General features: G+C 42.5%; 1 protein-coding gene across 2 annotated transcripts in view; it reads right to left on the bottom strand.

The window, feature by feature from the left end:
- Positions 1-18,921: 18,921 nt before the first annotated feature.
- dag1 (dystroglycan 1) overlaps positions 18,922-27,437 on the bottom strand; it is a 67,707-nt gene continuing 59,191 nt past the window's right edge. For both annotated transcript variants that reach the window (XM_052474147.1, XM_052474148.1), the window contains exon 3: positions 18,922-25,464. In XM_052474147.1, the coding sequence (XP_052330107.1) occupies positions 23,197-25,464 (2,268 nt within the window). In that variant the 3' untranslated portion in view covers positions 18,922-23,196. The remainder of the gene's footprint in view (positions 25,465-27,437) is intronic.

Here is a 27,437-nt window from a genome sequence, read left to right as displayed (position 1 = left end):
ATCATACTTAGGCAGCCTGGTTGTCTCTGATTGAGAATCATACTTAGGCAGCCTGGTTGTCTCTGATTGAGAATCATACTTAGGCAGCCTGGTTGTCTCTGATTGAGAATCATACTTAGGCAGCCTGGTTGTCTCTGATTGAGAATCATACTTAGGCAGCCTGGTTGTCTCTGATTGAGAATCATACTTAGGCAGCCTGGTTGTCTCTGATTGAGAATCATACTTAGGCAGCCTGGTTGTCTCTGATTGAGAATCATACTTAGGCAGCCTGGTTGTCTCTGATTGAGAATCATACTTAGGCAGCCTGGTTGTCTCTGATTGAGAATCATACTTAGGCAGCCTGGTTGTCTCTGATTGAGAATCATACTTAGGCAGCCTGTCTCTGATTGTCTACTAGGCAGCCTGGTTGTCTCTGAGAATCATACTTAGGCAGCCTGGTTGTCTCTGATTGAGAATCATACTTAGGCAGCCTGGTTGTCTCTGATTGAGAATCATACTTAGGCAGCCTGGTTGTCTCTGATTGAGAATCATACTTAGGCAGCCTGGTTGTCTCTGATTGAGAATCATACTTAGGCAGCCTGGTTGTCTCTGATTGAGAATCATACTTAGGCAGCCTGGTTGTCTCTGATTGAGAATCATACTTAGGCAGCCTGGTTGTCTCTGATTGAGAATCATACTTAGGCAGCCTGGTTGTCTCTGATTGAGAATCATACTTAGGCAGCCTGGTTGTCTCTGATTGAGAATCATACTTAGGCAGCCTGGTTGTCTCTGATTGAGAATCATACTTAGGCAGCCTGGTTGTCTCTGATTGAGAATCATACTTAGGCAGCCTGGTTGTCTCTGATTGAGAATCATACTTAGGCAGCCTGGTTGTCTCTGATTGAGAATCATACTTAGGCAGCCTGGTTGTCTCTGATTGAGAATCATACTTAGGCAGCCTGGTTGTCTCTGATTGAGAATCATACTTAGGCAGCCTGGTTGTCTCTGATTGAGAATCATACTTAGGCAGCCTGGTTGTCTCTGATTGAGAATCATACTTAGGCAGCCTGGTTGTCTCTGATTGAGAATCATACTTAGGCAGCCTGGTTGTCTCTGATTGAGAATCATACTTAGGCAGCCTGTTTTCCCCATTTTGGTTGTGGGTGATTATTTTCTGTTTTGTGCGTATTTCTTACAGAACTGTTTCGTTTTCGCTATTTATAATTTTTTTGTCACTTCAGTGTTCAGTTTATTTTGTTTATTAAAATGAACACTTACCACGCTGCACCTTGGTCCTCTTCTCCTTCAGCAGACGAAAACCGTTACAGAAATTGCAGGACCTGCAGCCTTTTTCTGATCTAAGGATTTCAGTGCATTATTCCCTGCTACACTGAGAATGGTAAACGGCTAAAAGTTTGACCAGCTCTCACTGGTTCATCCACACAGGGTTGCACAGAAACAGAGGACACTGTATCAAACAGCCTACCAGATGATACAAATTGCTCATTGAAACAATTCAGCATTTCAGTTTTGTCATATACAGCAAGAGTCCTTCAATATGCATGGTGGTATTTCAATAACATTACTGTTACCAGACAGACTTAATAGCCCTCTAAAACTTTCTAGGATCATTCAGGTTATCAGTGGTAACAGACATAAAATATTCAGACTTGGCCTTCCTGAGAAGAGAAGAACCGTTATTTCGTAACTGCCTAAAAAGAAGCCAATCAGCATCAGAACATGATTTTCTTGCTTTAGCCCAGGCTAGATTACGTTCGTGAATAATGCAAGACAGCTCATGGATTATCCTGCCCTTTTACCTCTGTGTTGTATGTATGTGGTAGTGGAGTAGGGGCTTGAGGGCACAAACTTTTTAAAAACTTTTATTTAACTAGGCAAGTCAGTTAAGAACACATTTTTAATGACAGCCTGGGGTGACAGGGTAGCCTAGTGGTTAGAGAGTTGGACTAATAACTAAAAGGCTGCAAGTTCAAATCCCCCAACCACTAGGCTACCCGCCGCCCCACAGCGTGCCGCGAAATCCGTCATGAATGTAAAGTAAAGTTTTTTAAATGTTAGAACTGCCTTAATTTCGCTGGACCTTAGGAAGAGTAGTTGCTGCCTACTATTTGGGGTAATAAACATAACGAAATAATTTCCAGTCAGTTTCCACATCAGGAATAAGCTCAATCTTGCTCCACTCAAAATAAAACAATTCATGAAAGAAATTAAAACTCTTAAAATGTATCTTACGAATAAAGCTTTGGTTTGTCTTAGGAACCTTAGTATTTCTACCAGCAACAACAGCACAATGGTCAATTAAACCGCAGAATATTTATGTGGAAAATGTATCAATAGCAAATCAAGAAGGGTATACTTCTCTGGACGCTTGAGATTTGGTCAGGTGGGTGAGTTAATCAACTGATTCATAGATTTACAATACATCAGACACCTGCTTTAACCAACACCAGTTGAGATCACCAATCAAGATAATTTCACTGTAAAGACGTTTAGACATAAGGTGCATCAGAGAAGAAGAAAATGTACAGGGGGGTATATAACAGCCAATCACAGCTTTAGAGAGCAGAGGGGGGTGTCTATAAAGACCAATCACAGTTATAGAGAGCAGAGGGGGGTGTCTATAACGACCAATCACAGTTATAGAGAGCAGAGGGGGGTGTCTATAACGACCAATCACAGTTATAGAGAGCAGAGGGGGGTGTCTATAACGACCAATCACAGTTATAGAGAGCAGAGGGGGGTGTCTATAACAACCAATCACAGTTATAGAGAGCAGAGGGGGGTGTCTATAACGACCAATCACAGTTATAGAGAGCAGAGGGGGGTGTCTATAACAACCAATCACAGTTATAGAGAGCAGAGGGGGGTGTCTATAACAACCAATCACAGTTATAGAGAGCAGAGGGGGGTGTCTATAACAACCAATCACAGTTATAGAGAACAGATGTGGGGGGTGTCTATTTAACAGCCAATCACAGTTATAGAGAGCAGAGGGGGGTGTCTATAACAACCAATCACAGTTATAGAGAGCAGAGGGGGGTGTCTATAACAACCAATCACAGTTATAGAGAGCAGAGGGGGTGTCTATAACAGCCAATCACAGTTATAGAGAACAGATGGGGGTGTTTATAACAGCCAATCACAGTTATAGAGAGTCAGAGGGGGTCTATAACAGCCAATCACAGTTATAGAGAGACAGAGGGGGTCTATAACAGCCAATCACAGTTATAGAGAGCAGAGGGGGTCTATAACAGCCAATCACAGTTATAGAGAGCAGAGGGGGGTCTATAACAGCCAATCACAGTTATAGAGAGCAGAGGGGGGTCTATAACAGCCAATCACAGTTATAGAGAGCAGAGGGGGGTCTATAACAGCCAATCACAGTTATAGAGAGCAGAGGGGGTCTATAACAGCCAATCACAGTTATAGAGAGCAGAGGGGGTCTATAACAGCCAATCACAGTTATAGAGAGCAGAGGGGGGTCTATAACAGCCAGTCACAGTTATAGAGAGCAGAGGGGGGTCTATAACAGCCAGTCACAGTTATAGAGAGCAGAGGGGGTCTATAACAGCCAATCACAGTTATAGAGAGCAGAGGGGGTCTATAACAGCCAATCACAGTTATAGAGAGCAGAGGGGGTCTATAACAGCCAATCACAGTTATAGAGAGCAGAGGGGGTCTATAACAGCCAATCACAGTTATAGAGAGCAGAGGGGGTCTATAACAGCCAATCACAGTTATAGAGAGCAGAGGGGGTCTATAACAGCCAATCACAGTTATAGAGAGCAGAGGGGGTCTATAACAGCCAATCACAGTTATAGAGAGCAGAGGGGGTCTATAACAGCCAATCACAGTTATAGAGAGCAGAGGGGGTCTATAACAGCCAATCACAGTTATAGAGAGCAGAGGGGGTCTATAACAGCCAATCACAGTTATAGAGAGCAGAGGGGGTCTATAACAACCAATCACAGTTATAGAGAGCAGAGGGGTGTCTATAACAGCCAATCACAGTTATAGAGAGCAGAGGGGGTGTCTATAACAACCAATCACAGTTATAGAGAGCAGAGGGGGTCTATAACAGCCAATCACAGTTATAGAGAGCAGAGGGGGGTCTATAACAGCCAATCACAGTTATAGAGAGCAGAGGGGGGTCTATAACAGCCAATCACAGTTATAGAGAGCAGAGGGGGGTCTATAACAGCCAGTCACAGTTATAGAGAGCAGAGGGGGGTCTATAACAGCCAATCACAGTTATAGAGAGACCCTTTGAAACCGCAAGATTCAAAGCAAGAAATTCCAACTGTTTACAAATAGTTTCAGACTTTGCAAGGAATTTAGTCTTTACATTTATAGCCACAACCCCACCTTTCTAAACTCGATCAGTGCATTAGTTGCAATGTGCAATCGAGTTCATCGAGCACAATACACAACGAGCGCAATACACAACAAATATCCTTATTAAGAACAGACTCGCTTGAGCCAGGTTTCAGACAACACAATTACATCAGCATCAGTTTATTTAGCCCAAATCCTAAACCCCATCAATTTTACACACAAAAGCTGCGTACATTTAAATGAAAAATACCAAAACCAGATCTAGATTTAAAATCCGAGGGGGTTTGGAGACACTGCATATCAGGGCCAGGGTTAGGTTGCACGTTACCTGATCTAAAACAAAAGAAGAAGAACTAGGCACCTCTGTTTAATAACCTTGCACGGCTTCTCTTTTTTAAGAGACCTACTGCAAGCGAATTCTACAAGTGAGTTTCCAGACAATACAAAACAATAATTTAAAACCATTAGACTTTGTTAGTGACACAAGTGTGTACTTTTCACATCATGACACAAATGCATCGGCACTTGGACGAGTGGACTCGAGTGGAGAAAAAAAGCTAGTTCCCGCAGACACAATGTCTAATGGAGGTCAGAGCACATTGTCAGATGTACTCACCCAGCAACAATGTTAGTTTTCTCCAGAGTTCAGTAAAGTCGGTGCGCAAAACAATACCACGAAAATTGTCTTTTTTTTCTGAGAAGATGTAAGTAATAGAGGCCAAGTAAAGGTAAGGGGAGAGATGGACTGTGTGTATGTATGAGTCTGTACGTGAGTGTTTTTTTTATGAGTAGATTGGAGATGTGGGTTGATTGAGAGAACTGGTTGGGGATTGGAGCTGACAGCCAGGTGAAGAGCAACAGCTTGGACATGACGCCACGGAGGGAAAGCAGAGGATAGAGCCCAGGTCAGCCAAAGAGAGAAGTTTTAAAATGGTTTTGTTTGATTGAACCTTTATTTAACTAGCGGAGTCAGTTAAGAACAAATGATTATATATGATTTATAATGACGGCCTACCAAAAGGTAAAAGGCCTCCTGTGGGGACGGGGACTGGGATTTAAAAATATTTAAATATAGGACAAAACACACATCACGGCAAGAGAGACACCACAACGTTATATAAAGAGAGACCTAAGAGGGTTACATTGGTCAACTTTCAGTAGGGAAGTGAAAATAGCAATATATACATATATTTTTTTACCTGAGTTGAGGGAGACCCACGATCTTTACACTAGTAAAATGAAATAGTTTGCACTAAATCAAATCAACTTTTATTGGTCACATGCGCCAAATAAAACCTTACAGTGAAATGCTTACTTACAAGCCCCTAACCAACAGGTGTAGTAGACCTTACAGTGAAATGCTTACTTACAAGCCCTTAACCAACAGGTGTAGTAGACCTTACAGTGAAATGCTGACTCACAAGCCCTTAACCAACAAAGCAGTTTAAAAAAATGAGATAAGAATAAGCGAAGAAATAACAAGTAATTAAAGAGCAGCAGTGAAATAACAATAACGAGACTATATACAGGGGGGGTACCGGTATAGAGTCAATGTGTCACTGCAAATAGTCTGGGTAGCTATTTGACTAAATGTTCAGGAGTCTTATGGCTTGGGGGTAGAAGCTGTTTAGAAGCCTCTTGGACCTTGACTTGGTGCTCCGGTATCGCTTGCGGTAGCAAAGAGAACAGTCTAAGACTGGGGTGGCTGGAGTCTTTGACAATTGTTATGACCTTCCTCTGACACCGCCTGGGATAGAGGTCCTGGATGGCAGGAAGCTTGACCTCAGTGATGTACTGGGCCGTTCGCACTATCCTCTGTAGTGCCTTGCGGTCAGAGGCCGAGCAGTTGCTATACCAGGCAGTGAAGCAACCAGATGCTCTCGATGGTGCAGCAGTAGAACCTTTTGAGGATCTGAGCACCCATGGTAAATCTTTTCAGTCTCCTGAGGGGGAATAGGTTTTGTCAAGCCCTCTTCACGACTGTCTTGGTGTGCTTGGACCATGTTAGTTAGGAAGTTGAAGTTCTCGACCTGCTCCACTGCAGCCCCCTCGATGAGAATGGGGGAATGCTCTGTCCTCTTTTTCCTGTAGTCCACCATCATCTGCTTTGTCTTGATCATGTTGAGGGAGAGGTTGTTGCCCTAACAAGGAAAGTATAGATTTTCTCCAACGTAAATGAATAGGTTAAAAACTACTGGTCACAGACAAACAACTTGACATGCTGCAATCTTGAGAGAGAAAGAGGAGGAAGGCTAATAACATTAAGGATAAATATTATGAAAGGTACACTGTATGTACAAAAGTATGTGGACATCCTTTCAAATTAGTGGATTCGGCTATTTCAACCAAACCCGTTGCTGACAGGTGTTTAAAATAGAGCAAGCGGCCATGCAAACTCCATAGACAAAGTATAATGGGAGTAGAATGGCCTTACTGACAAGCTCAATGACTTTCAACGTGGCACCGTCATAGGATGCCACCTTTCCAACAAGTCAGTTTGTCAAATGTCTGCGCTGCTACATTTGCTGTGGTCAACTGTAAGTGGAAACGTCTAGGAGCAACAACGGCTCAGCTGCGCAGTGGTAGGCCACACAAGCTCACCGAATGGGACCGCTGAGTGCTGAAGCATGTAAACATTGTCTGTCCTCGGTTGCAACATTCACTAAAAAGTTCAAAAATGCCTCTGGAAGCAACATCAGCACAATGACTGTTTGTCAGGAGCTTCGTGAAATGGGTTTCCATGGCCGAGCAGCCGCACACAAGCCTAAGATCACCATGCGCAATGACACGCGTCGACTGGAGGGGTGTAAAGCTTGCTGCCATTGGACTCTGGAGCAGTGGAAACGCGTTCTCTGGAGTGATGAATCACGGTGGTTCACCGTCTGGCAGTTCGACGGACGAATCTGGGTTTGGCGGATACCAGGAGAACGCTACCTGACCCAATGCTTAGTGTCAACTATAAAGTTTGGTGGAGGAGGAATATTGGTCTGGGGCTGTTTTTCATTGTTCGGGCTAGGCCCCTTAGTTCCAGTGAAATCTTAATGCTTAACGCTCCAACATGTCATTCTAGACGATTCTGTGATTCCAACTTTGTGGCAAAAATTTGGGGAAGGCCCTATCCTATTTCAGCATGACAATGCCCACATACACAAAGCAAGGTCCATACAGAAATGGTTTGTCGAGGTCAGTGTGGAAGAACTTGACTGGCCTGCCCAGAGCCCTGACCTCAACCCCATCGAACACCTTTGGGATTAATTGGAATGCCGACTGCGAGCCAGGCCTAATCCCCCAACATCAATGCCCGACCTCACTAATGCTCTTGTGGCTGAATGGAACCAAGTCCCTGCAGCAATGTTCCAACATCTAGTGGAAAGTCTTCCCAGAAGAGGGGAGGCTGTTATAGCAGCAAAGAGGGGAACAAATCCAAATTTCCATGATTTTGGAATGAGATGTTATACGAGCACGTGTCCACATACTCTTGATCATGTAGTGTGTACATGCATTAGCTCACTATAAATGCATTAGGCCCTAATCTATGGATTTCTGTAAATACAGATGTTGGTCAGAGTGGGCCTCAGGATCTCATCATGGGTTTTTTGTGCATTCAAATTGCCATCAATAAAATGCAATTGTGTTCAATGTCCGTAGCATATGCCTTCTCATACTATGACCCCACCGCCACCATGGGGCACTCTGTTCACAACGTTGACATTAGCAAACCGCTCGCCAACACAACACCATACACGTGGTCTGTGGTCTGTGGTTGTGAGGCCGGTTGGAAGTACTGCCATATTCTCCAGAATGACATTGGAGGCGGCTTATGGTAGAGAAAGAGCTCTGGTGGACATTCCTGCTGTCAGCATGCCAATTGCATGCACCCTCAAAACTTGAGACATCTGTGGCATTGTGTTGTGTTACAAAACTGCTCATTTTAGAGTGGCCTTTTATTGTCCCCAGCACAAGGTGCACCTGTGTAATGACCCTGCTGTTTAGTCAGCTTCTTGATATGCCACACCTGTCAGGTGGATGGATTATCATTGGCAAGGGAGAAATTCTCACTAACAGGGATGTAAACAAACGTGTGCACAACATTAGAAACAAATAGGCTTTTTGTGCGTACGGAACATTTCTGGGATCTTTTATTTCAGCTCATGAAACATGGGACCAACACTTTACATGTTGAGTTTATATTTTTGTTCAGTGTATTTGAAAAAGAATGGTATCCATTATGAACCCTTTATTTATTTGGTAACTAACTAAGAACACATTATATTTTAATAATAACAAGGACCTGGGGAAAATGTACCTGGGAGGAGAGACAGGATTAATCAGCTGATGGGAAGCCGGGGATGATAATAGCTGCTTCCTAAATGGTCCTCCATACTATTTCCTCTATAAATAGGGAAGAGGGTGCCATTTGGGATGCTGGGATTGTATATGAACAATGTAAGTTAGTTCAAAAGGAGGAAGGAGGAGGAGATGGGAGGGGGACCGGAACATGGGAACAACAGGGAGGTGTCAAGACCTTGAAGATAATATCTGCCAAGTCTACAATGACTTCTTTATACCACTCTCTCTTTGAAGGAAAGACAAGCACAATGTGGAAACTTTCTGTGGCCTGTTGCCTCTCACTCCTTCAATTCAATTTCAATTTAAGGGGCTTTATTAGCATGGGAATCTTTTTTTCTCTCTCTCATTTTAGCACATAGGACCCCCAGCCGTCACAGACACTCTCCTGTCCAGTGAGTTACTGATGGACAGACTGATGAAAACCACTTCCCTCCCACTCTCTCTCTCTCTTAAGACTGCCCTAGGTCAAGGACATCTGTGTGACTGACTGTTTCACTCTGACCGACTGTTTCAAGACTGCCCTAGGTCAAGGACATCTCAGTGTGACTGACTGTTTCACTGACTGACTGTTTCACTGACCTATTATTTCAATGACCGAATGACTGTTTTATTGACTGAATGACTGTTTTATTGACTGAATGACTGTTTCACTGACTGACTGACTGTTTCACTGACCAAATGACTGTTTTGCGGACTGACTGACTGTTTCACTGACCGAATGACCGTTTCATTGACCGGATGACTGTTTCACTGACTGAATGACTGTTTCACTGACTGACTGACTGTTTCACTGACTGACTGACTGTTTCACTGACTGAATGACTGTTTCACTGACTGACTGACTGTTTCACTGACTGACTGACTGTTTCATTGACTGGATGACTGTTTCGCTGACTGAATGACTGTTTCATTGACCGGATGACTGTTTCACTGACTGACGACACGATATTGTCCTTTATGAGAGCCAAGGTGAAACAGGATATGCTGAAAAGAGCTTGAGAGAGATCGGGTGATGACAGTGCTCTCTCTCTCTCTAACATTTTGAGCACTGTCAATGACTTTCCCTGTACACATTTCACCAACCTCTGCGGTAGCCTATTCTCATGTTATTAAAGTGGCATGAAAGGAAAGAGATGAGAAGTGAAAATGTAATAATTTTACATGCAAAATCCTTGTCACGTTCTCGACATGATTTTCACTGCATCTCCATTTAGGTGTGAAAGAAACATACAATGTTATCTAAACAAATAGCAGTGCCTTTCTTCGGGGCTCTCAGTCTAGCTACACAGAGACAGTGTCTAAGGAGGGACAGAAAGCCAATGCACATTATAGTCAGTATAGACATTCTGCTCACATACAATTCAAATTGAAATGCTTAGACACACAGCTCAATCATAATAATTAGTCTGTGACGTGTGTGTGTGTGTGTGTGTGTCAGTCTAGGCGAGGCAATAAAAAAATACGTATTTGAGAATTCGTCACCACCACAACCTAATACTGATAATTTAACATACGGTATATTGAATATAGTTTACAAATGAGAGCAAAATGGCTTACTGCACCAATGCCAAATATATTAACCATTTTATTGTTCATCTTTTTTTTCACAGCGAATCAAGCTTTATTGACAGCATAGATGCAGAACAGGAAAGGGATATCTGTATTGCTGTAGTACTTTTCACGTTGTAATACCTCCTACTACAGATGTAGAATCTTAATTTGATCACCATGTTGCAGAACTGTTTCGCAATGCAGGAACTGTAAAACTTGTAGTGTGTGAAGTTTATAAAGGATCGTCATTTCCACATTTTTTTCCCCTTCATGAAAAATGTATCATTATAATCCGTCACAATAATTCACGTTTCCTGTTGCTGCAGGATTATTTTCCTGCTGAAGCAAACTGTCTGAAATAAATATCTGACATCTGTAGGCTAGACCTACTGTCACGGTCTTCCTCCTCTTCATCTGAAGAGGAGAGGTAGGATCAGAGGACCAATACGCGGCGTGGTATGTGTTCATAGTGAATTTTAATAAAGAGAAAACTGAACACTGCAACACTATACAAAAGAGTAACAAAAATGACCGTGAAACTACAAATGAGACCTGTGCTGACACAAGCCACTAACATTGACAATCACCCACAAACAAACAGTGCAACCCAGGCTACCTAAGTATGATTCTCAATCAGAGACAACTAATGACACCTGCCTCTGATTGAGAACCATACTAGGCCGAAACATAGAAATCCCCAAATCATAGAAAAACAAACATAGACTGCCCACCCAACTCACGCTCTGACCATACTAAATAAATACAAAACAATCATAGACTGCCCACCCAACTCACGCTCTGACCATCCTAAATAAATACAAAACAAAGATAGACTGCCCACCCAACTCACGCTCTGACCATCCTAAATAAATACAAAACAAACAAACAAACAACAAAATACAAAATAAAGGTCAGAACGTGACACCTACCTCTTAGAACCAAAGTCAACTGGGTTTGAAACAGGGCATAGTAGAGCATAGTAAACTCATCCCAGTATAGGGAGAATGTGGCAAACATATCATGAAAAAAAAACTGTTATTGTTGTTTACACATTTTAAAAAAAATAGAAGACAGGGAGTACGTCCCAAATGACACCCTATTCCCTTTATAGTGCGCTACTTTTGACCAGGACCAATAGGGAATCCCATAGGTTGTGCACTACTTTTGACCAGGGCCAATAGGGAATCCAATAGGTAGTGCACTACTTTTGACCAGGGCCAATAGGGAATCCCATAGGTAGTGCACTACTTTTGACCAGGGCCAATAGGGAATCCCATAGGTAGTGCACTACTTTTGACCAGGGCCAATAGGGAATCCCATAGGTAGTGCACTACTTTAGACCAGGGCCAATAGGGAATCCCATAGGTAGTGCACTACTTTTGACCAGGACCAATAGGGAACCCCATAGGTAGTGCACTACTTTTGACCAGGGCCAATAGGGAATCCCATAGGTAGTGCACTACTTTTGACCAGGGCCAATAGGGAATCCCATAGGTAGTGCACTACTTTTGACCAGGACCAATAGGGAATCCCATAGGTAGTGCACTACTTTTGACCAGGGCCAATAGGGAATCCCATAGGTAGTGCACTACTTTTGATCAGGGCCAATAGGGAATACCATAGGTAGTGCAATACTATTGACCAGGGCCAATAGGGAATCCCATAGGTAGTGCAATACTTTTGACCAGAGCTCTATGGGCCCTCTATAGGCCCTGGTCGAAAGTTGTGCACTATAAAGGGATTAGGGTGTCATTTGGGACGTTACCAAGTGCAATGCACCTGTGAAGTCTCTATTTTATTATAAATTAAATCAAACTTCATTAGTCACATGTGTCGAATACAACAGGTGTAGTAGACCTTACAGTGAAATGCTGACTCACAAGTCCTTAACCAACAGGTGTAGTAGAACTTACAGTGAAATGCTGACTTAGAAGCCCTTAAAACCTGTTACTCCTACCCCCTACTCTTTCAAACATTCTGTTAAAAATTGCGCAACATTTCAGCGCCCTGCTACTAATGCCAGGAATATAGTATATGCATATGATTAGTATGTGTGGATAGAAAACACTCAGACGTTTTTAAAACTGGTTGAATCACGGCTGTGACTATAACAGAACGTGCGTTTCATCGAAAAGCGCAGGAAAATCTGATCACTGAAAATTGGAAAATATATCAATGCGCCACTTGTATGTATTGTTGAATGGAAACCACATTACCTGGAGCCGAGATTGCAATTCCTACAGCTTCCACACGATGTCACCAGTCTTGTCAATTGCCTAGGCTTTGTTTCTTGGTCAAACGAAGAAGAGACAGCCCATTTCCTCCTGTCTCCGACAGGATGTTTTGGAGTAGAAATGTCTGAACATGATTTGAAGACGTCGAGCTATTGAATATACATCGCCTCGTGATCAATTTGATAGATTATTAACGTTTACTAATACCTAAAGTTGCATTACAAAAGTATTTCGAAGTGTTTTGTGAAAGTTTATCGTCGACTTTTTTTATTTTAAAAAATTACGTTGCGTTATAAAACGCTATTTTTTTCCTTGATCACACAGTCTTCATAGATCAATATCTAGGCTATATATGGACCGATTTAATCGAAAAAAAGACCCAATAGTGATGTTTATGGGACATCTAGGAGTGCCAACAAAGAAGATTGTCAAAGGTAATGAAGTTTTATATTTCATTTCTGCGTTTTGTGTAGCGCCGACTATGCTAATTATTTTGTTTACGTCCCCTGCGGGTCTTTTGGGGTGTTGCATGCTATCAGATAATAGCTTCTCATACTTTCGCCGAAAAGCATTTTAAAAATCTGACTTGTTGGCTGGATTCACAACGAGTGTAGCTTTAATTCAGTACCCTGCATGTGTGTTTTAATGAACGTTTGAGTTTTAACGAGTGCAATTAGCATTTAGCGTAGCGCATTTGCATTTCCAGATGTCTAGATGGGACGCATGCGTCCCGGGTCGACCCAAGAGGTTAACCAACAGGTGTAGTAGACCTTACAGTGAAATGCTGATTTACAAGCCCTTAACCAACAGGTGTAGTAGACCTTACTGTGAAATGCTTACTTTCTAGGCCTTAACCAACAGGTGTAGTAGACCTTACTGTGAAATGCTGATTTACAAGCCCTTAACCAACAGGTGTAGTAGACCTTACTGTGAAATGCTGATTTACAAGCCCTTAACCAACAGATGTAGTAGACCTTACAGTGAAATGCTGATTTACAAGCCCTTAACCAACAGGTGTAGTAGACCTTACTGTGAAATGCTGATTTACAAGCCCTTAACCAACAGGTGTAGTAGACCTTACAGTGAAATGCTTACTTACAAGCCCTTAACCAACAATGCAGTTTTTTAATTTTTTTAATTAAATGTATGTATAAGAAATAAAAGTAACAAATAATTAAAGAGCAGCAGTAAAATAACAATAGCGAGGCTATATACAGAGTCAATGTGAGGGGGCACCGGTGAGTCAAGGTCATTGAGGCAATATGTACATGTAGGTCGAGTTATTGAAGTGACTATGCATTGATAATGACAGAGAGTAGCAGCAGTGTAAAAGAGCAATGCAAATAGTCTGGGTAGCCATTTGATTAGCTGTTCAGGAGTCTTGGGGGTAGAAGCTGTTTAGAAGCCTCTTGGTCCTAGACTTGGCGCTCCGGTACTGCTTGCCGTGCAGTAGCAGAGAGAACAGTCTATGACTGGGGTGGCTGGTGTCTTTGACTATTTTTAGGGCTTACCCCTGACACCGCTTGGTATAGAGGTTCTGGGTGGCAGGAAGCTTGGCCACAGTGATGTACTGGGCCGTACGCACTACCCTCTGTAGTGCCTTGCGGTCAGAGGCCGAGCAGTTGCCATACCAAGCAGTGATGCAACCAGTCAGGATGCTCTCGATGGTGCAGCTGTATAACCTTTTGAGGATCTGAGGACCCATGCCAAATCTTTTCAGTCTCCTGAGGGGCAATATGTTTTGTCGTGCCCTCTTCACAACTGTCTTGGTATGCTTAGACCATGTTAGTTTGTTGGTGATGTGGACATCAAGGAACTTGAAGCTTGTGTGAGTCATGTGTGTGTGTATGAGGTGTGTGTGTATGATGTGTCTGTGAAGTGTTTGAGGATTGTGTTTGGTGTGTGTGTGAGATGCCTGGGAGATGTGCGTGTGTGTATGTGTGTGAGATGTCTGGGAGGTGTGTCTGGGAGGTGTGTGTATGTGTCTGGGAGGTGTGTGTGTGAGGTATCTGGGAGGTGTGTATGTGTGTGTGTGTGTGTGTGTGTGTGTGTGTGTGTGTGTGTGTGTGTGTGTGTATGTGTGTGTGTGTGAGGTGTCTGGGAGGTGTGCGTGTGTGTATGTGTGTGTGTGTGAGGTGTCTGGGAGGTGTGTGTGTATGTGTGAGGTGTCTGGGAGGTGTGTGTGTGAGGTGTGTGTGTGTGTGTGTGTGTGTGTATGTGTGTGTGTGTGAGGTGTCTGGGAGGTGTGTGTGTTTAAGGTGTGAATTGATAAGATACACATAGCATCGTTACACTCCAGGGGACGTCTTCGGTTCTCAGTCTATTCTGGATGAACAATAAATGACACCCTACTCCCTATACAGAGCACTACTTTAGACCAGAGCCCTTAGACAAAATGTAATGTAATATAGGGAATAGGGTGCCATTTGGGATGCAAGACATATTATCTGTCAGTGTGATGTAGAATATTGGTTAGCCAGGATCCCTGGCTATTTATACAGTAAATTCATCTTTCTCCGATTCCACACATCCCTTACTCCCTGTCGCCCTCTCAAAACGCATTGGAGAAGTCCAGAAGGGAGGGACCTTGGACTTCCTCCACCAATATGATGGCGAAGGAGGCGAGGAGATGGGAATCAAGGATTCACGGAAAGACATAGTTAATATAGAGTGTTGTTAGGGGACCACTACAAGGGTATAGAATAGTGTTGTTAGGGGACCACTACAAGGGTATAGAATAGTGTTGATAGGGGACCACTACAAGGGTATAGAATAGTGTTGTTAGGGTACCACTACAAGGGTATAGAATAGTGTTGATAGGGGATCACTACAAGGGTATAGAATAGTGTTGTTAGGGGATCACTACAAGGGTATAGAATAGTGTTGTTAGGGTACCACTACAAGGGTATAGAATAGTGTTGATAGGAGATGACTACAAGGGTATAGAATAGTGTTGATAGGAGACCACTACAAGGGTATAGAATAGTGTTGTTAGGGTACCACTACAAGGGTATAGAATAGTGTTGATAGGGGACCACTACAAGGCTATAGAATAGTGTTGATAGGAGACCACTACAAGGGTATAGAATAGTGTTGATAGGAGATGACTACAAGGGTATAGAATAGTGTTGATAGGAGACCACTACAAGGGTATAGAATAGTGTTGTTAGGAGACCACTACAAGGGTATAGAATAGTGTTGATAGGAGACCACTACAAGGGTATAGAATAGTGTTGATAGGAGACCACTACAAGGGTATAGAATAGTGTTGATAGGAGACCACTACAAGGGTATAGAATAGTGTTGATAGGAGATGACTACAAGGGTACAGAATAGTGTTGATAGGAGACCACTACAAGGGTATAGAATAGTGTTGATAGGAGACCACTACAAGGGTATAGAATATTGTTGATAGGGTACCACTACAAGGGTATAGAATAGTGTTGATAGGGGACCACTACAAGGCTATAGAATAGTGTTGATAGGAGACCACTACAAGGGTATAGAATAGTGTTGATAGGAGATGACTACAAGGGTATAGAATAGTGTTGATAGAAGACCACTACAAGGGTATAGAATAGTGTTGATAGGAGATGACTACAAGGGTATAGAATAGTGTTGATAGGAGACCACTACAAGGGTATAGAATAGTGTTGATAGGAGACCACTACAAGGGTATAGAATAGTGTTGATAGGAGATGACTACAAGGGTATAGAATAGTGTTGATAGGAGACCACTACAAGGGTATAGAATATTGTTGATAGGGGATCACTACAAGGGTATAGAATAGTGTTGATAGGAGACCACTACATGGGTATAGAATACTGTTGATAGGAGACCACTACATGGGTATAGAATAGTGTTGATGGGGGACCACTACAAGGGTATAGAATAGTGTTGATAGGAGACCACTACATGGGTATAGAATAGTGTTGATAGGAGACCACTACATGGGTATAGAATAGTGTTGATAGGAGACCACTACAAGGGTATAGAATAGTGTTGTTAGGGGACCACTACAAGGGTATAGAATAGTGTTGATAGGAGACCACTACAAGGGTATAGAATAGTGTTGATAGGGGACCACTACAAAGGTATAGAATAGTGTTGTTAGGGGACCACTACAAGGGTATAGAATAGTGTTGATAGGAGACCACTACAAGGGTATAGAATAGTGTTGATAGGAGATGACTACAAGGGTATAGAATAGTGTTGATAGGAGATGACTACAAGGGTATAGAATAGTGTTGATAGGAGACCACTACAAGGGTATAGAATAGTGTTGTTAGGGGATCACTACAAGGGTATAGAATAGTGTTGATAGGAGATCACTACAAGGGTATAGAATAGTGTTGATAGGAGATGACTACAAGGTTATAGAATAGTGTTGATAGGATATGACTACAAGGGTATAGAATAGTGTTGATAGGGGACCACTACAAGGGTATAGAATAGTGTTGATAGGAGACCACTACAAGGGTATAGAATAGTGTTGATAGGAGATGACTACAAGGGTATAGAATAGTGTTGATAGGAAACCACTAAAAGGGTATAGAATAGTGTTGATAGGAGATGACTACATGGGTATAGAATAGTGTTGATAGGGGACCACTACAAGGGTATAGAATAGTGTTGATAGGGGACCACTACAAGGGTATAGAATAGTGTTGATAGGGGATCACTACAAGGGTATAGAATAGTGTTGATAGGATATGACTACAAGGGTATAGAATAGTGTTAATGGGGTACCACTACAAGGGTATAGAATAGTGTTGATAGGAGACCACTACAAGGGTATAGAATAGTGTTGATAGGGGACCACTACAAGGGTATAGAATAGTGTTGATAGGGGACCACTACAAGGGTATAGAATAGTGTTGATAGGGGACCACTACAAGGGTATAGAATAGTGTTGATAGGAGATGACTACAAGGGTATAGAATAGTGTTAATGGGGTACCACTACAAGGGTATAGAATAGTGTTGATAGGAGATGACTACAAGGGTATAGAATAGTGTTGATAGGAAACCACTAAAAGGTTGATAGGAGACCATACAAGGGTATAGAATAGTGTTGATAGGAGATGACTACATGGGTATAGAATAGTGTTGATAGGGGACCACTACAAGGGTATAGAATAGTGTTGATAGGGGACCACTACAAGGGTATAGAATAGTGTTGATAGGAGATGACTACAAGGGTATAGAATAGTGTTGATAGGAGACCACTACAAGGGTATAGAATAGTGTTGTTAGGGGACCACTACAAGGGTATAGAATAGTGTTGATAGGGGACCACTACAAGGCTATAGAATAGTGTTGATAGGGGATCACTACAAGGGTATAGAATAGTGTTGATAGGAGACCACTACAAGGGTATAGAATAGTGTTGATAGGGTACCACTACAAGGGTATAGAATAGTGTTGATAGGGGATCACTACAAGGGTATAGAATAGTGTTGATAGGGTACCACTCAAGAGCAGAACAAAAAACATTGTTAAAAAATAAACATTATTCTATGCTGCTAGACAATGCTGTCAAAATCAATGTCAAGGTTTACTGTCAGTTAGAGACGGCATAGCCCTCAGCCTTTATCTTCATACATATTCCTAGTCTTTTCAGGTTGAAAGACACCATCACCTTGCCCACACAACCCTCTGTGCCAGAGAACATGAATCCTTCTAATTCCTAATATGTTAGCTATACAAAGGTAGCTTAGAGGGATGTCTGGACAACACGAAAACCCGACAAATACTGCTGCATCTACAGTGTCTTGGATTCAATAATGGGTATTGGTTAGTAAAGGATGGACTGATAGTTCCCGAGTATCAAAAGCTTTTTTTTTTTTACCTTTATTTAACTAGGAAACGGCCTAGGAACAGTGGGTTAACTGCCTTGTTCAGGGGCAGAATGACAGATGTATACCTTGTCAGCTTGGGGATTTGAACTTGCAACCTTCCGGTTACTAGTCCACCACTCTAAACACTGGGCCACCTGTTGCCCCAGCTACCCTGCATGCAGTTAATATACATGCGTGTCGTGAGCCTTGTACCGAACGGCTGTTCAGAGAAGAGTGTCTGTCAAGGATGAAACATTACGGTAGAAGAGCAACCGACGAGATGGAAAGTCACAGTAACGAGTTGAATGGAAACACTTGGTTTTTTTTGGTAAATTTTTTTAATACAACATTTCAACATACAGTGTCTAGTGTCATAAACAATACAATGCTATTAAAACACAGAATAATACAAAAATTATTTATTTTTTTAACCATGCATTCTTTACTCAAGTATTCATACGTAAGAACGACCCTCTTTTCTAGGTTGTGAGTTCGCTGCGGTCAAGGACAATGGTCAGGTTTTCTGACTCTCTTTGCATTTCATCTCTGTGTATTTATGACTTATCAGTCCATCTTCCCTCTTGTTTTGAAGCATGTTAATTGAATGTGTGTCTGATTATATGCCAACTTGTTTTTAAGTCAAACCCATTGCTTTTCACTGCGCTGTAGTTTGGCAACCATTTTGTTTAGCGAACCACATTGGTTGGTGGGAAAACAAGTATTTCATTAACAAAATGACATATAAAAATGAAGGACAAAACACAGTAGAGAAGTTCCCCCTGAAACCATTATGATAAACATATTATTACAATCATCATCAATACTTTTACTAATTATTATTACCATTACCATTCCAGTTGTAAGGACTCATTTACTCATGAATGTAAAAACTAAATCAAGACTACATATTCTCTTCAGCGATCAACAAAATATAGTACAATCTGCCCCTCAGAGCATAGGAAGCTTTCAGTCAGTGCTGTGTATGAATAAGAACTGCATTTAAGGCTGATTTGATTTGACACGCCAATCCCTCAATTTCCAATTGGCAGAAATAGAAGCTGACAAAAGTAGAATCCAAAATGGAAGCCGATGAAAGATCAACAGAACAATGGTATAATACAGATGACATTATGATATGATCATTCCTTTCTACAGTCCGAGAACCGTACCTAAACCGAAAGGCAGCTAATCTGTAATCGTTATCGAACCTAATTGGTTGGAGTGTACTCCTCCCTCGGCTTAAACAAAACGTGTCCCTCGAGACAGCTATCGGGTTCTAATTTAAAAGAACAATGTGTTTTTGTTGAATCCATATCCTTTGCAATACTGTTGCTAACATCTGAAATGTATCTGAAATACTGAAATGTAACCGACAGTTTACAAGATATTCTGTCAACAAGGCATTTGAACAAGTTGTAGTGAATGACTGCTAAATTTCACCTTTTTACATCTTTGGTTGTTTTCTCCGTTAAGCTTTCACATACATCACGCCATCGTTATCCTCTTACTTGTGGAATCAAATGGAGATGTACGCTTAATTGTGTTACGGATATGTAATTTAAGATTTCACTCAGTATAACTAAACCTGATTCTTTGCTAGTCTAGTGACCTTAATGCTGAAGGACTACGCCACACACACACACACACACACACACACATATATATATATATATATATATATATATATATATATATATAAACAAACAAACAAACAAACAAAGGCCTGAAAGAAAATGTCCTTGTGGTGTCTACATATCTATGAATCTCAATCAAAAATCTGCATCAGTGTCTGTAACTGTCATCAGAAACTACGCCTTTCTGTCTTTTAGTAACTACCAACTCTAATTGGGACCTACCAATATAAACCTACCAGTTTTCCTTCTAAAATCAAACAGCAGAAGTGACTAGATGATGTGTGGAGACGCAGAGGAGGTGTCAGCCAGTTATTTACATATTAACCCAATAAGATACTGTATCTGTATTTCATGGTGCTGAGTGTGATGGAAAGGAGATTTACAACATGGTTCCAGATGAAATGTTTATCTAGTCAGATTAATAAAACCAGTATAGTCGACTATTATCCAGCTGTAGTGACAGGAGTCATTGTCTCAAAGGGCTGACAGTCAGACCTGACAGATGGACCCCATAGAGATGGTTAGAGAACTCATCATGGATATAACCCATTTTTTTGCATGAAAATTGTGCTATCATAGATGCCGTAATTGGACAGATACAAAGATGAGTCCTCTAACTAACTCTATGATGGATACACATCTTTACGGAAACCTCTGTTGACATTGACATGTAGACTCATCAAGGGGTAAGTGAAAGCATTAGAAAACCGATTATAACCGAAGCTCATCACTAAAAATAAAGCTATATATTATAAGGTATGGCAGCAGCAGTGTGCCAGTGTAACACATCATGATCCCCCTCCGATAATTGTACAGAGGATTAGAATTTCAAACGTGTGAAGAAGGACGAATTGTCTGGACATACTGTAGATAGACGGAGACTGGCTTTCATGATATATGCACACTAAAAAAGCAACACTTGGTATCTTGCAAAAAACGAACTACATATGGATACATCATCATCCTCATTTTGGGGGGGAGGAACATCATCATCATTATGCGTGTACATCATCATCATTAACCGTGTACATCATCATTATGTGGGTACATCATCATCATTATGCGTGTACATCATCATTATGCGCGTACATCATCATCATTAAGCGTGTACATCATCATCATCATTATGTGTGTACATCATCATCATCATTATGCGTGTACATCATCATTATGTGTGTACATCATCATCATTATGCGTGTACATCATCATTATGTGGGTTTTCTCATCACCACTCATTTTGGTAGTACACTCATCTAACCTGCATTGACCACTCACCTCCACCGGACATTACCTTACATTATTGCAAAGGGTCACTTTCAAAGTCAAAACTCAATGGGGAAAAACATGATAATACATTTGATAATATGTCAACAACAAAAAAAATCACTTGAAATAGGTGACCCATGAGAAAAGGTACATATTGAAGAATCAATTATCTACGCTAAGATTGAACGAATTGCAATACACTATTTATTTATTTATCTATTTTTTTTAACAATTTGAGGCTGTATCAAAAACTTTGTAAAAAAATTAGATAGAGATTTTATCCACCATTTTGTTCAGTGTTTTCTGGTGATCTTGTTCTTCAGATCTCTCCTCTCCTCTCCTCTCCTCTCCTCTCCTCTCCTCTCCTCTCCATCTCCTCTCCTCTCCTCTCCATCTCCTCTCCTCGTCTTAATGAACTTTGAGTTGTGAATAAAGATTGTATCCCTTTCAGGACCTTCAAAATCACTCTCAACAGCAAATGAATTGTTTCCCGCATAAACTGTGAGAACAAGAGCATCATCATCACTACATAAAAAAATAATTACTCCTTGTCTAAAATAAACTGCAGGAGGCTTTTTCCATATCTGATTTACACAAACATTTTTTGAAGTATAAATACACTTAATATTATTTCAACAGGCCGATCGATAGCTATATACAGAAGACTCATCGCATCACCATAAAGGCAACATGGCATTCAAATGGTCAATGTTATGATCATATTCGGATAAGGGAGCCATTTTAAATAATAATAATAATAAAAAGGGGATAGTGTATTGTATTTCCCTCTTGAATGATTTTGGGTGGCTTCGGGATACCCAGTCAAGGTAAAAATCCTTGAGCTTCAAGTCAAAACTACACATCTGATAATAACTGGGCCAGGCTGTTGTAGAATCACAGTTGTCATGGTTGCCGTACGTGCTAACATTAGCTAACGGTAATGTTTGCTTGTTTAGTCCTGACTGGGCTGGGTTTACCGTTTCTTTCTGATCGAGGGAGAGATCTATCTATCTATCTATCTATCTATCTATCTATCTATCTATCTATCTATCTATCTATCTATCAGAACCATCCAGATATAGAGTGGATTTAAAAATAAAAGTAATAAAACAAACAGAACGTTTTACATTTCTAATGATTTTTTAGGCCAACTTTGTTATGATCATCTTGACTAGACATTGTGTGAATAAGGATACAAATATACAATTAGTGTTAAAAGGCAAACCTTATTGACTCAAAACACTGACCCACCGCCCAACAAGCCACTGTGTTGTCTGTCTGGTTAGCTGCAGGGCTAGTTGCAGAGTTAGCTGCAGGGCTAGCTGCAGGGTTAGCTGCAGGGCTAGCTGCAGGGTTAGCTGCATGGCTAGCTGCAGGGTTAGCTGCAGGGTTAGCTTCAGGGCTAGCTGCAGGGCTAGCTGCAGGGCTGGTGCAGATCCACATGATTATGATGTTTCTGTTTTTATTCATAGAACTCTCTCTCTATTAAAAACATTGTATGCCTGCAGTGTGTTTGTTTATTATCTTCTTGTATTATTCAAGATAAAATAACATAAAAATAGTTTTATTAAGCAAGTCGTTTGAAGTCAGCCCCCCCCCCAAAAAAAATTAACTAAACAGAACCAAATAACTAAATTAAAACAAAAGCCCATTAAGTTTCAAACAGAGAAAAAAAAAGCGCTGGGACCAAAGGGGCGGGTCTTCCCAAACTAGCCATTCAGCTGTAGCCAATGAGACGACAGACTGAATAGTGTCCTTTTTGTGGCTACTGTCGCCGCGGCTAACATCTAGTTCTCCCTCCCTCCCATCTTTCCAATAACTTGAATTCAATCAGATCACCCCATAACCCTCCCAACCCAAAATCCAAAGTTTGTTCCCACTTTGTCCTCCTCCTCCCACCCCTTATTTCCAAACAGACACTGGATTGAGACCGTTACAAGTCCCCCTGCTTCCCTCCTCCTTCTCTGGAGGAGCCTGCTAAACCCTTAGGGTGGCACGTAAGGTGGTGGGGATCTGTAAGGGGTCATGTTCTTTGGACGAGATCCTTTACCTTCCATGGGTGCGGTGAAGGGGGGCGGGGGCTGGTAGGGGGGCGCGTTGGGGTCCTCGTCCCTCAGAGCCGTGTACTCACCCAGAAGATCCTGGTTCAGGGGGGTGGTCTCTGGACTGGCCATGTTAGGGTACTCCGGTGGGGGAAGAGGGGGTTTCTCCTCCTGCAGGATGAGCGGCATGGAGGAGGACGGGGGCGGCTTGGAGTCGTCAAGCTCGTCTGCGAAGATGATGGGCACACCCTTCTTGATGAAGGTAGCCTGGTCCTCAATGGTCAGCTTTCCTTTGCGCTTCTTGCGGTAGCAGATCATGGCGATGATGCCAGCGATCAGCAAGATGGCCGCCACCACCACGGCCGGAATCACTGTGTGGAGGTAGACGTCGTCTGTGCTCTGGCGTCCGGTGCCCAGTGCCGGCGTGACAGCTGGAGGGATAGGGATAGTGATTTCACCAGGCGGGACAAACATGTAGGTCCGGCAGGCACCCGTTCCTTTGACCTTGATGCTGATGGGTATGAAGTCCGGTTCCATGGCGGAGATGAAGGTCTGGGAGGGCCTTCCCTGGGCATCAGAGATCCTCCTGGACATGGTCTGAATCTGCTCCTTGGGACAAGGGTTCTGCTGGAGGCTGTTGTTGGTCCACTCCACCACGATGGATCCCTTGGTGATGTTCCTCAGGGTGACCGTGCTGCTGTTGCGGTCACCGAACGAGTACGCCAGCTTCTTGATGAGCAGAATCTTCTTGTGGATGTCATTGGTCACCAGGCGCGGTTCTCCGTGTAAGCGGGCCTGGAACAGGACCGGGGACTTATCGTTGGATGCCCAGCGGTTCACACGGACCTCGAAGGCGTCGATCGCGTTCAGACCACCCTTATCGGTGGCCTGCATGAAGTACTCATGCTTCCCAACGTGATTTGAGTCTGGAAGACCGTATAGCAGCTGGCTTGTGCTATTAAACTGTATCCAGGAGTCATCCCCGACAACTTCGTTGTGGTTCATCCTCAAGGTCAACCTTAGTTTGTCTGTTGTACCGTCCTCCTTGTCAAAGAATGTATCGGATGGGATCTTCACTTCAAAGTATGTGCCCACGAAGGCATTGACCTGATCGATGGGGTTGCGGAGATCTGGCTTCTCGTTTCTTGGGTCAGGCACGATGGACGAAGGGGTGGTGCGCCTGGCTGGTTTGGCTGTGGTGGTCTTGGACTCCCTTGGCATCGGAGTGGTCTTCGGTCTCTTTGGTTTCTTGGTTGGCTTTCTGGTGGCAACTGTGGTGGGTGGAGGGAGTGTCGGTGTAGCTTCCACAACGGTATGCCTGGTCATAGTGGGTTCAATGGAGATGGTACTAGTGGACTCCATCACTCTGGTTGGCAGGGGTGCACCCTGAGTGGGAGTGTGGGCATATGAGTCTCTGACACGGATCGTGGGCTTCATGGGCAAGGGCACAGGTCCTCTCATGGGTGGGGCAGAGCTGTCTGTGGGGGCAGCGATGGCAGGTGACGACAGCGTGGGTACAATGCGAATAGGGGGCTCGACAACAGACGTTGGGGGAAGCACAACAAGAACCGGGGTAGGGGTATTGTTGAGCTGGCGCCTCACCCGTTTGGGGATATGAGGCTTCTTGTTGGCGATGTGCCAACCGACCACAGGGTATCCCAGCTGAGCAGACATAGTGCCTTCTTTCGCTGGCGCCTGGACACTGCTGATGTTGGGGACATTGCTCTGGTCCAGGGAACAGCCCAGCTTCCAGGATAACAGGGCTCCGTTCTCCACCACCTTTTTGGCATTTCCCGGTCCGGCCATGAAGGCGGTCATGTCGAACAATCTGTTGTTGACCACAGGAAGTATCTTCATGTGCTGGAGCTCCACGCCAGAGAACTTCTTCATTTTGCCCAGCAGCTCCACCCTCTGCCTGGAGCTCATCTTGGTGAGGTCGGCGTCCAGAATCACTGTGAGTACCGTCACCGGTTCCTCTGTGCCGCAGACAAACGGCTTGACCTCATTGTTGGATGCTGACTGAATGGCTAGCTGGATCGGGTCCACATGTTCCTCTGGGTGCACCTCGATGGAGAAGATGTCCTGGCTGCCGTTTGATGTGGAGACGGCGATGTAGTGGACACCCTTGTCCTCCTCCAGTGGTAGACCCTGTAGGATGTTGCTCTTCCAGTGTAGCCATGCTGGTAGCGTCTCCTTGCCAGACTCAGTGATCTGAAAAAATAAAAAAATAAATAAAACAGAGTTGATAAGTCTCTCTTGTTTTGATGAATAATTTAAGCTAGAATACAAGAAAACAACAACAACAACAAGCAAAATAATAATTTTACGCCCACTACATTTACCATTTCTGTTCTACCCACAGCAGTCTTTGATGATACAACCTGTTTACAATTCATTATGATACAGAAGAAGAAGAACATAAGAGATCGAATCTTGGCTTGTTTTGATCTTTTTGGTTCATAAATAACATTCGGATAACAATTGATTTGCACTAACATCTTTTTAAAACAGCTATTGTGCAAAAACAAAATCTATAAATGTTGAGGCAATCATTAAAAATGTACAACGCTGTTAATTAACACAACTTCAACTTTCCGATTCGTGCAAATCTAGGTTTCTTGACACTTAAAGGTGAGAGAGAACACGATTCAATTAAAAAACTGAACATAAAATATCTTCCATATAACCAGTGTGGTTACGACATCTACTGTAAGTAACCTAGTTCTACTACTGGTTTAAGTCCCATGAACATTGACTGGTAAGAAAGAAGGGAACAAAGGGGAACATTTTTCAGAGGCATCAAACTCAAGGGACAGACTATTCTCTAGAAGTATGTTTCAGAGGCATCAAACTCAGGGGACAGACTATTCTCTAGAAGTATGTTTCAGAGGCATCAAACTCAGGGGACAGACTATTCTCTAGAAGTATGTTTCAGAGGCATCAAACTCAAGGGACAGACTATTCTCTAGAAGTATGTTTCAGAGGCATCAAACTCTAGAAGTATGTTTCAGAGGCATCAAACAGACTATTCTCTAGAAGTATGTTTCAGAGGCATCAAACTCTAGAAGTATGTTTCAGAGGCATCAAACAGGGGACAGACTATTCTCTAGGGGACAGTATGTTTCAGAGGCATCAAACTCAGGGGACAGACTATTCTCTAGAAGTATGTTTCAGAGGCATCAAACTCAGGGGACAGACTATTCTCTAGAAGTATGTTTCAGAGGCATCAAACTCAGGGGACAGACTATTCTCTAGAAGTATGTTTCAGAGGCATCAAACTCAGGGGACAGACTATTCTCTAGAAGTATGTTTCAGAGGCATCAAACTCAGGGGACAGACTATTCTCTAGAAGTATGTTTCAGAGGCATCAAACTCAGGGGACAGACTATTCTCTAGAAGTATGTTTCAGAGGCATCAAACTCAGGGGACAGACTATTCTCTAGAAGTATGTTTCAGAGGCATCAAACTCAGGGGACAGACTATTCTCTAGAAGTATGTTTCAGAGGCATCAAACTCAGGGGACAGACTATTCTCTAGAAGTATGTTTCAGAGGCATCAAACTCAAAGGGGACAGACTATTCTCTAGAAGTATGTTTCAGAGGCATCAAACTCAGGGGACAGACTACTATTCAGAGGCATCAAACTAGGGGAAGACTATGTATTTCAGAGGCATCAAACTCAGGGGACAGACTATTCTCTAGAAGTATGTTTCAGAGGCATCAAACTCAGGGGACAGACTATTCTCTAGAGAGGCATCAAATGTTTCAGAAGGTTTCAGAGGCATCAAACTCAGGGGACAGACTATTCTCTAGAAGTATGTTTCAGAGGCATCAAACTCAGGGGACAGACTATTCTCTAGAAGTATGTTTCAGAGGCATCAAACTCAGGGGACAGACTATTCTCTAGAAGTATGTTTCAGAGGCATCAAACTCAGGGGACAGACTATTCTCTAGAAGTATGTTTCAGAGGCATCAAACTCAGGGGACAGACTATTCTCTAGAAGTATGTTTCAGAGGCATCAAACTCAGGGGACAGACTATTCTCTAGAAGTATGTTTCAGAGGCATCAAACTCAGGGGACAGACTATTCTCTAGAAGTATGTTTCAGAGGCATCAAACTCATCTATAAAATATACAAGACACAGACTGTTTTAGACACAATCAATTCAAATAAGACTATATTGA

This window comes from Oncorhynchus keta, chromosome 21 (assembly GCF_023373465.1).
Source record: "Oncorhynchus keta strain PuntledgeMale-10-30-2019 chromosome 21, Oket_V2, whole genome shotgun sequence".
NCBI lineage: Eukaryota > Metazoa > Chordata > Actinopteri > Salmoniformes > Salmonidae > Oncorhynchus > Oncorhynchus keta.
This window is presented reverse-complemented; position numbering and strand designations above follow the sequence as displayed.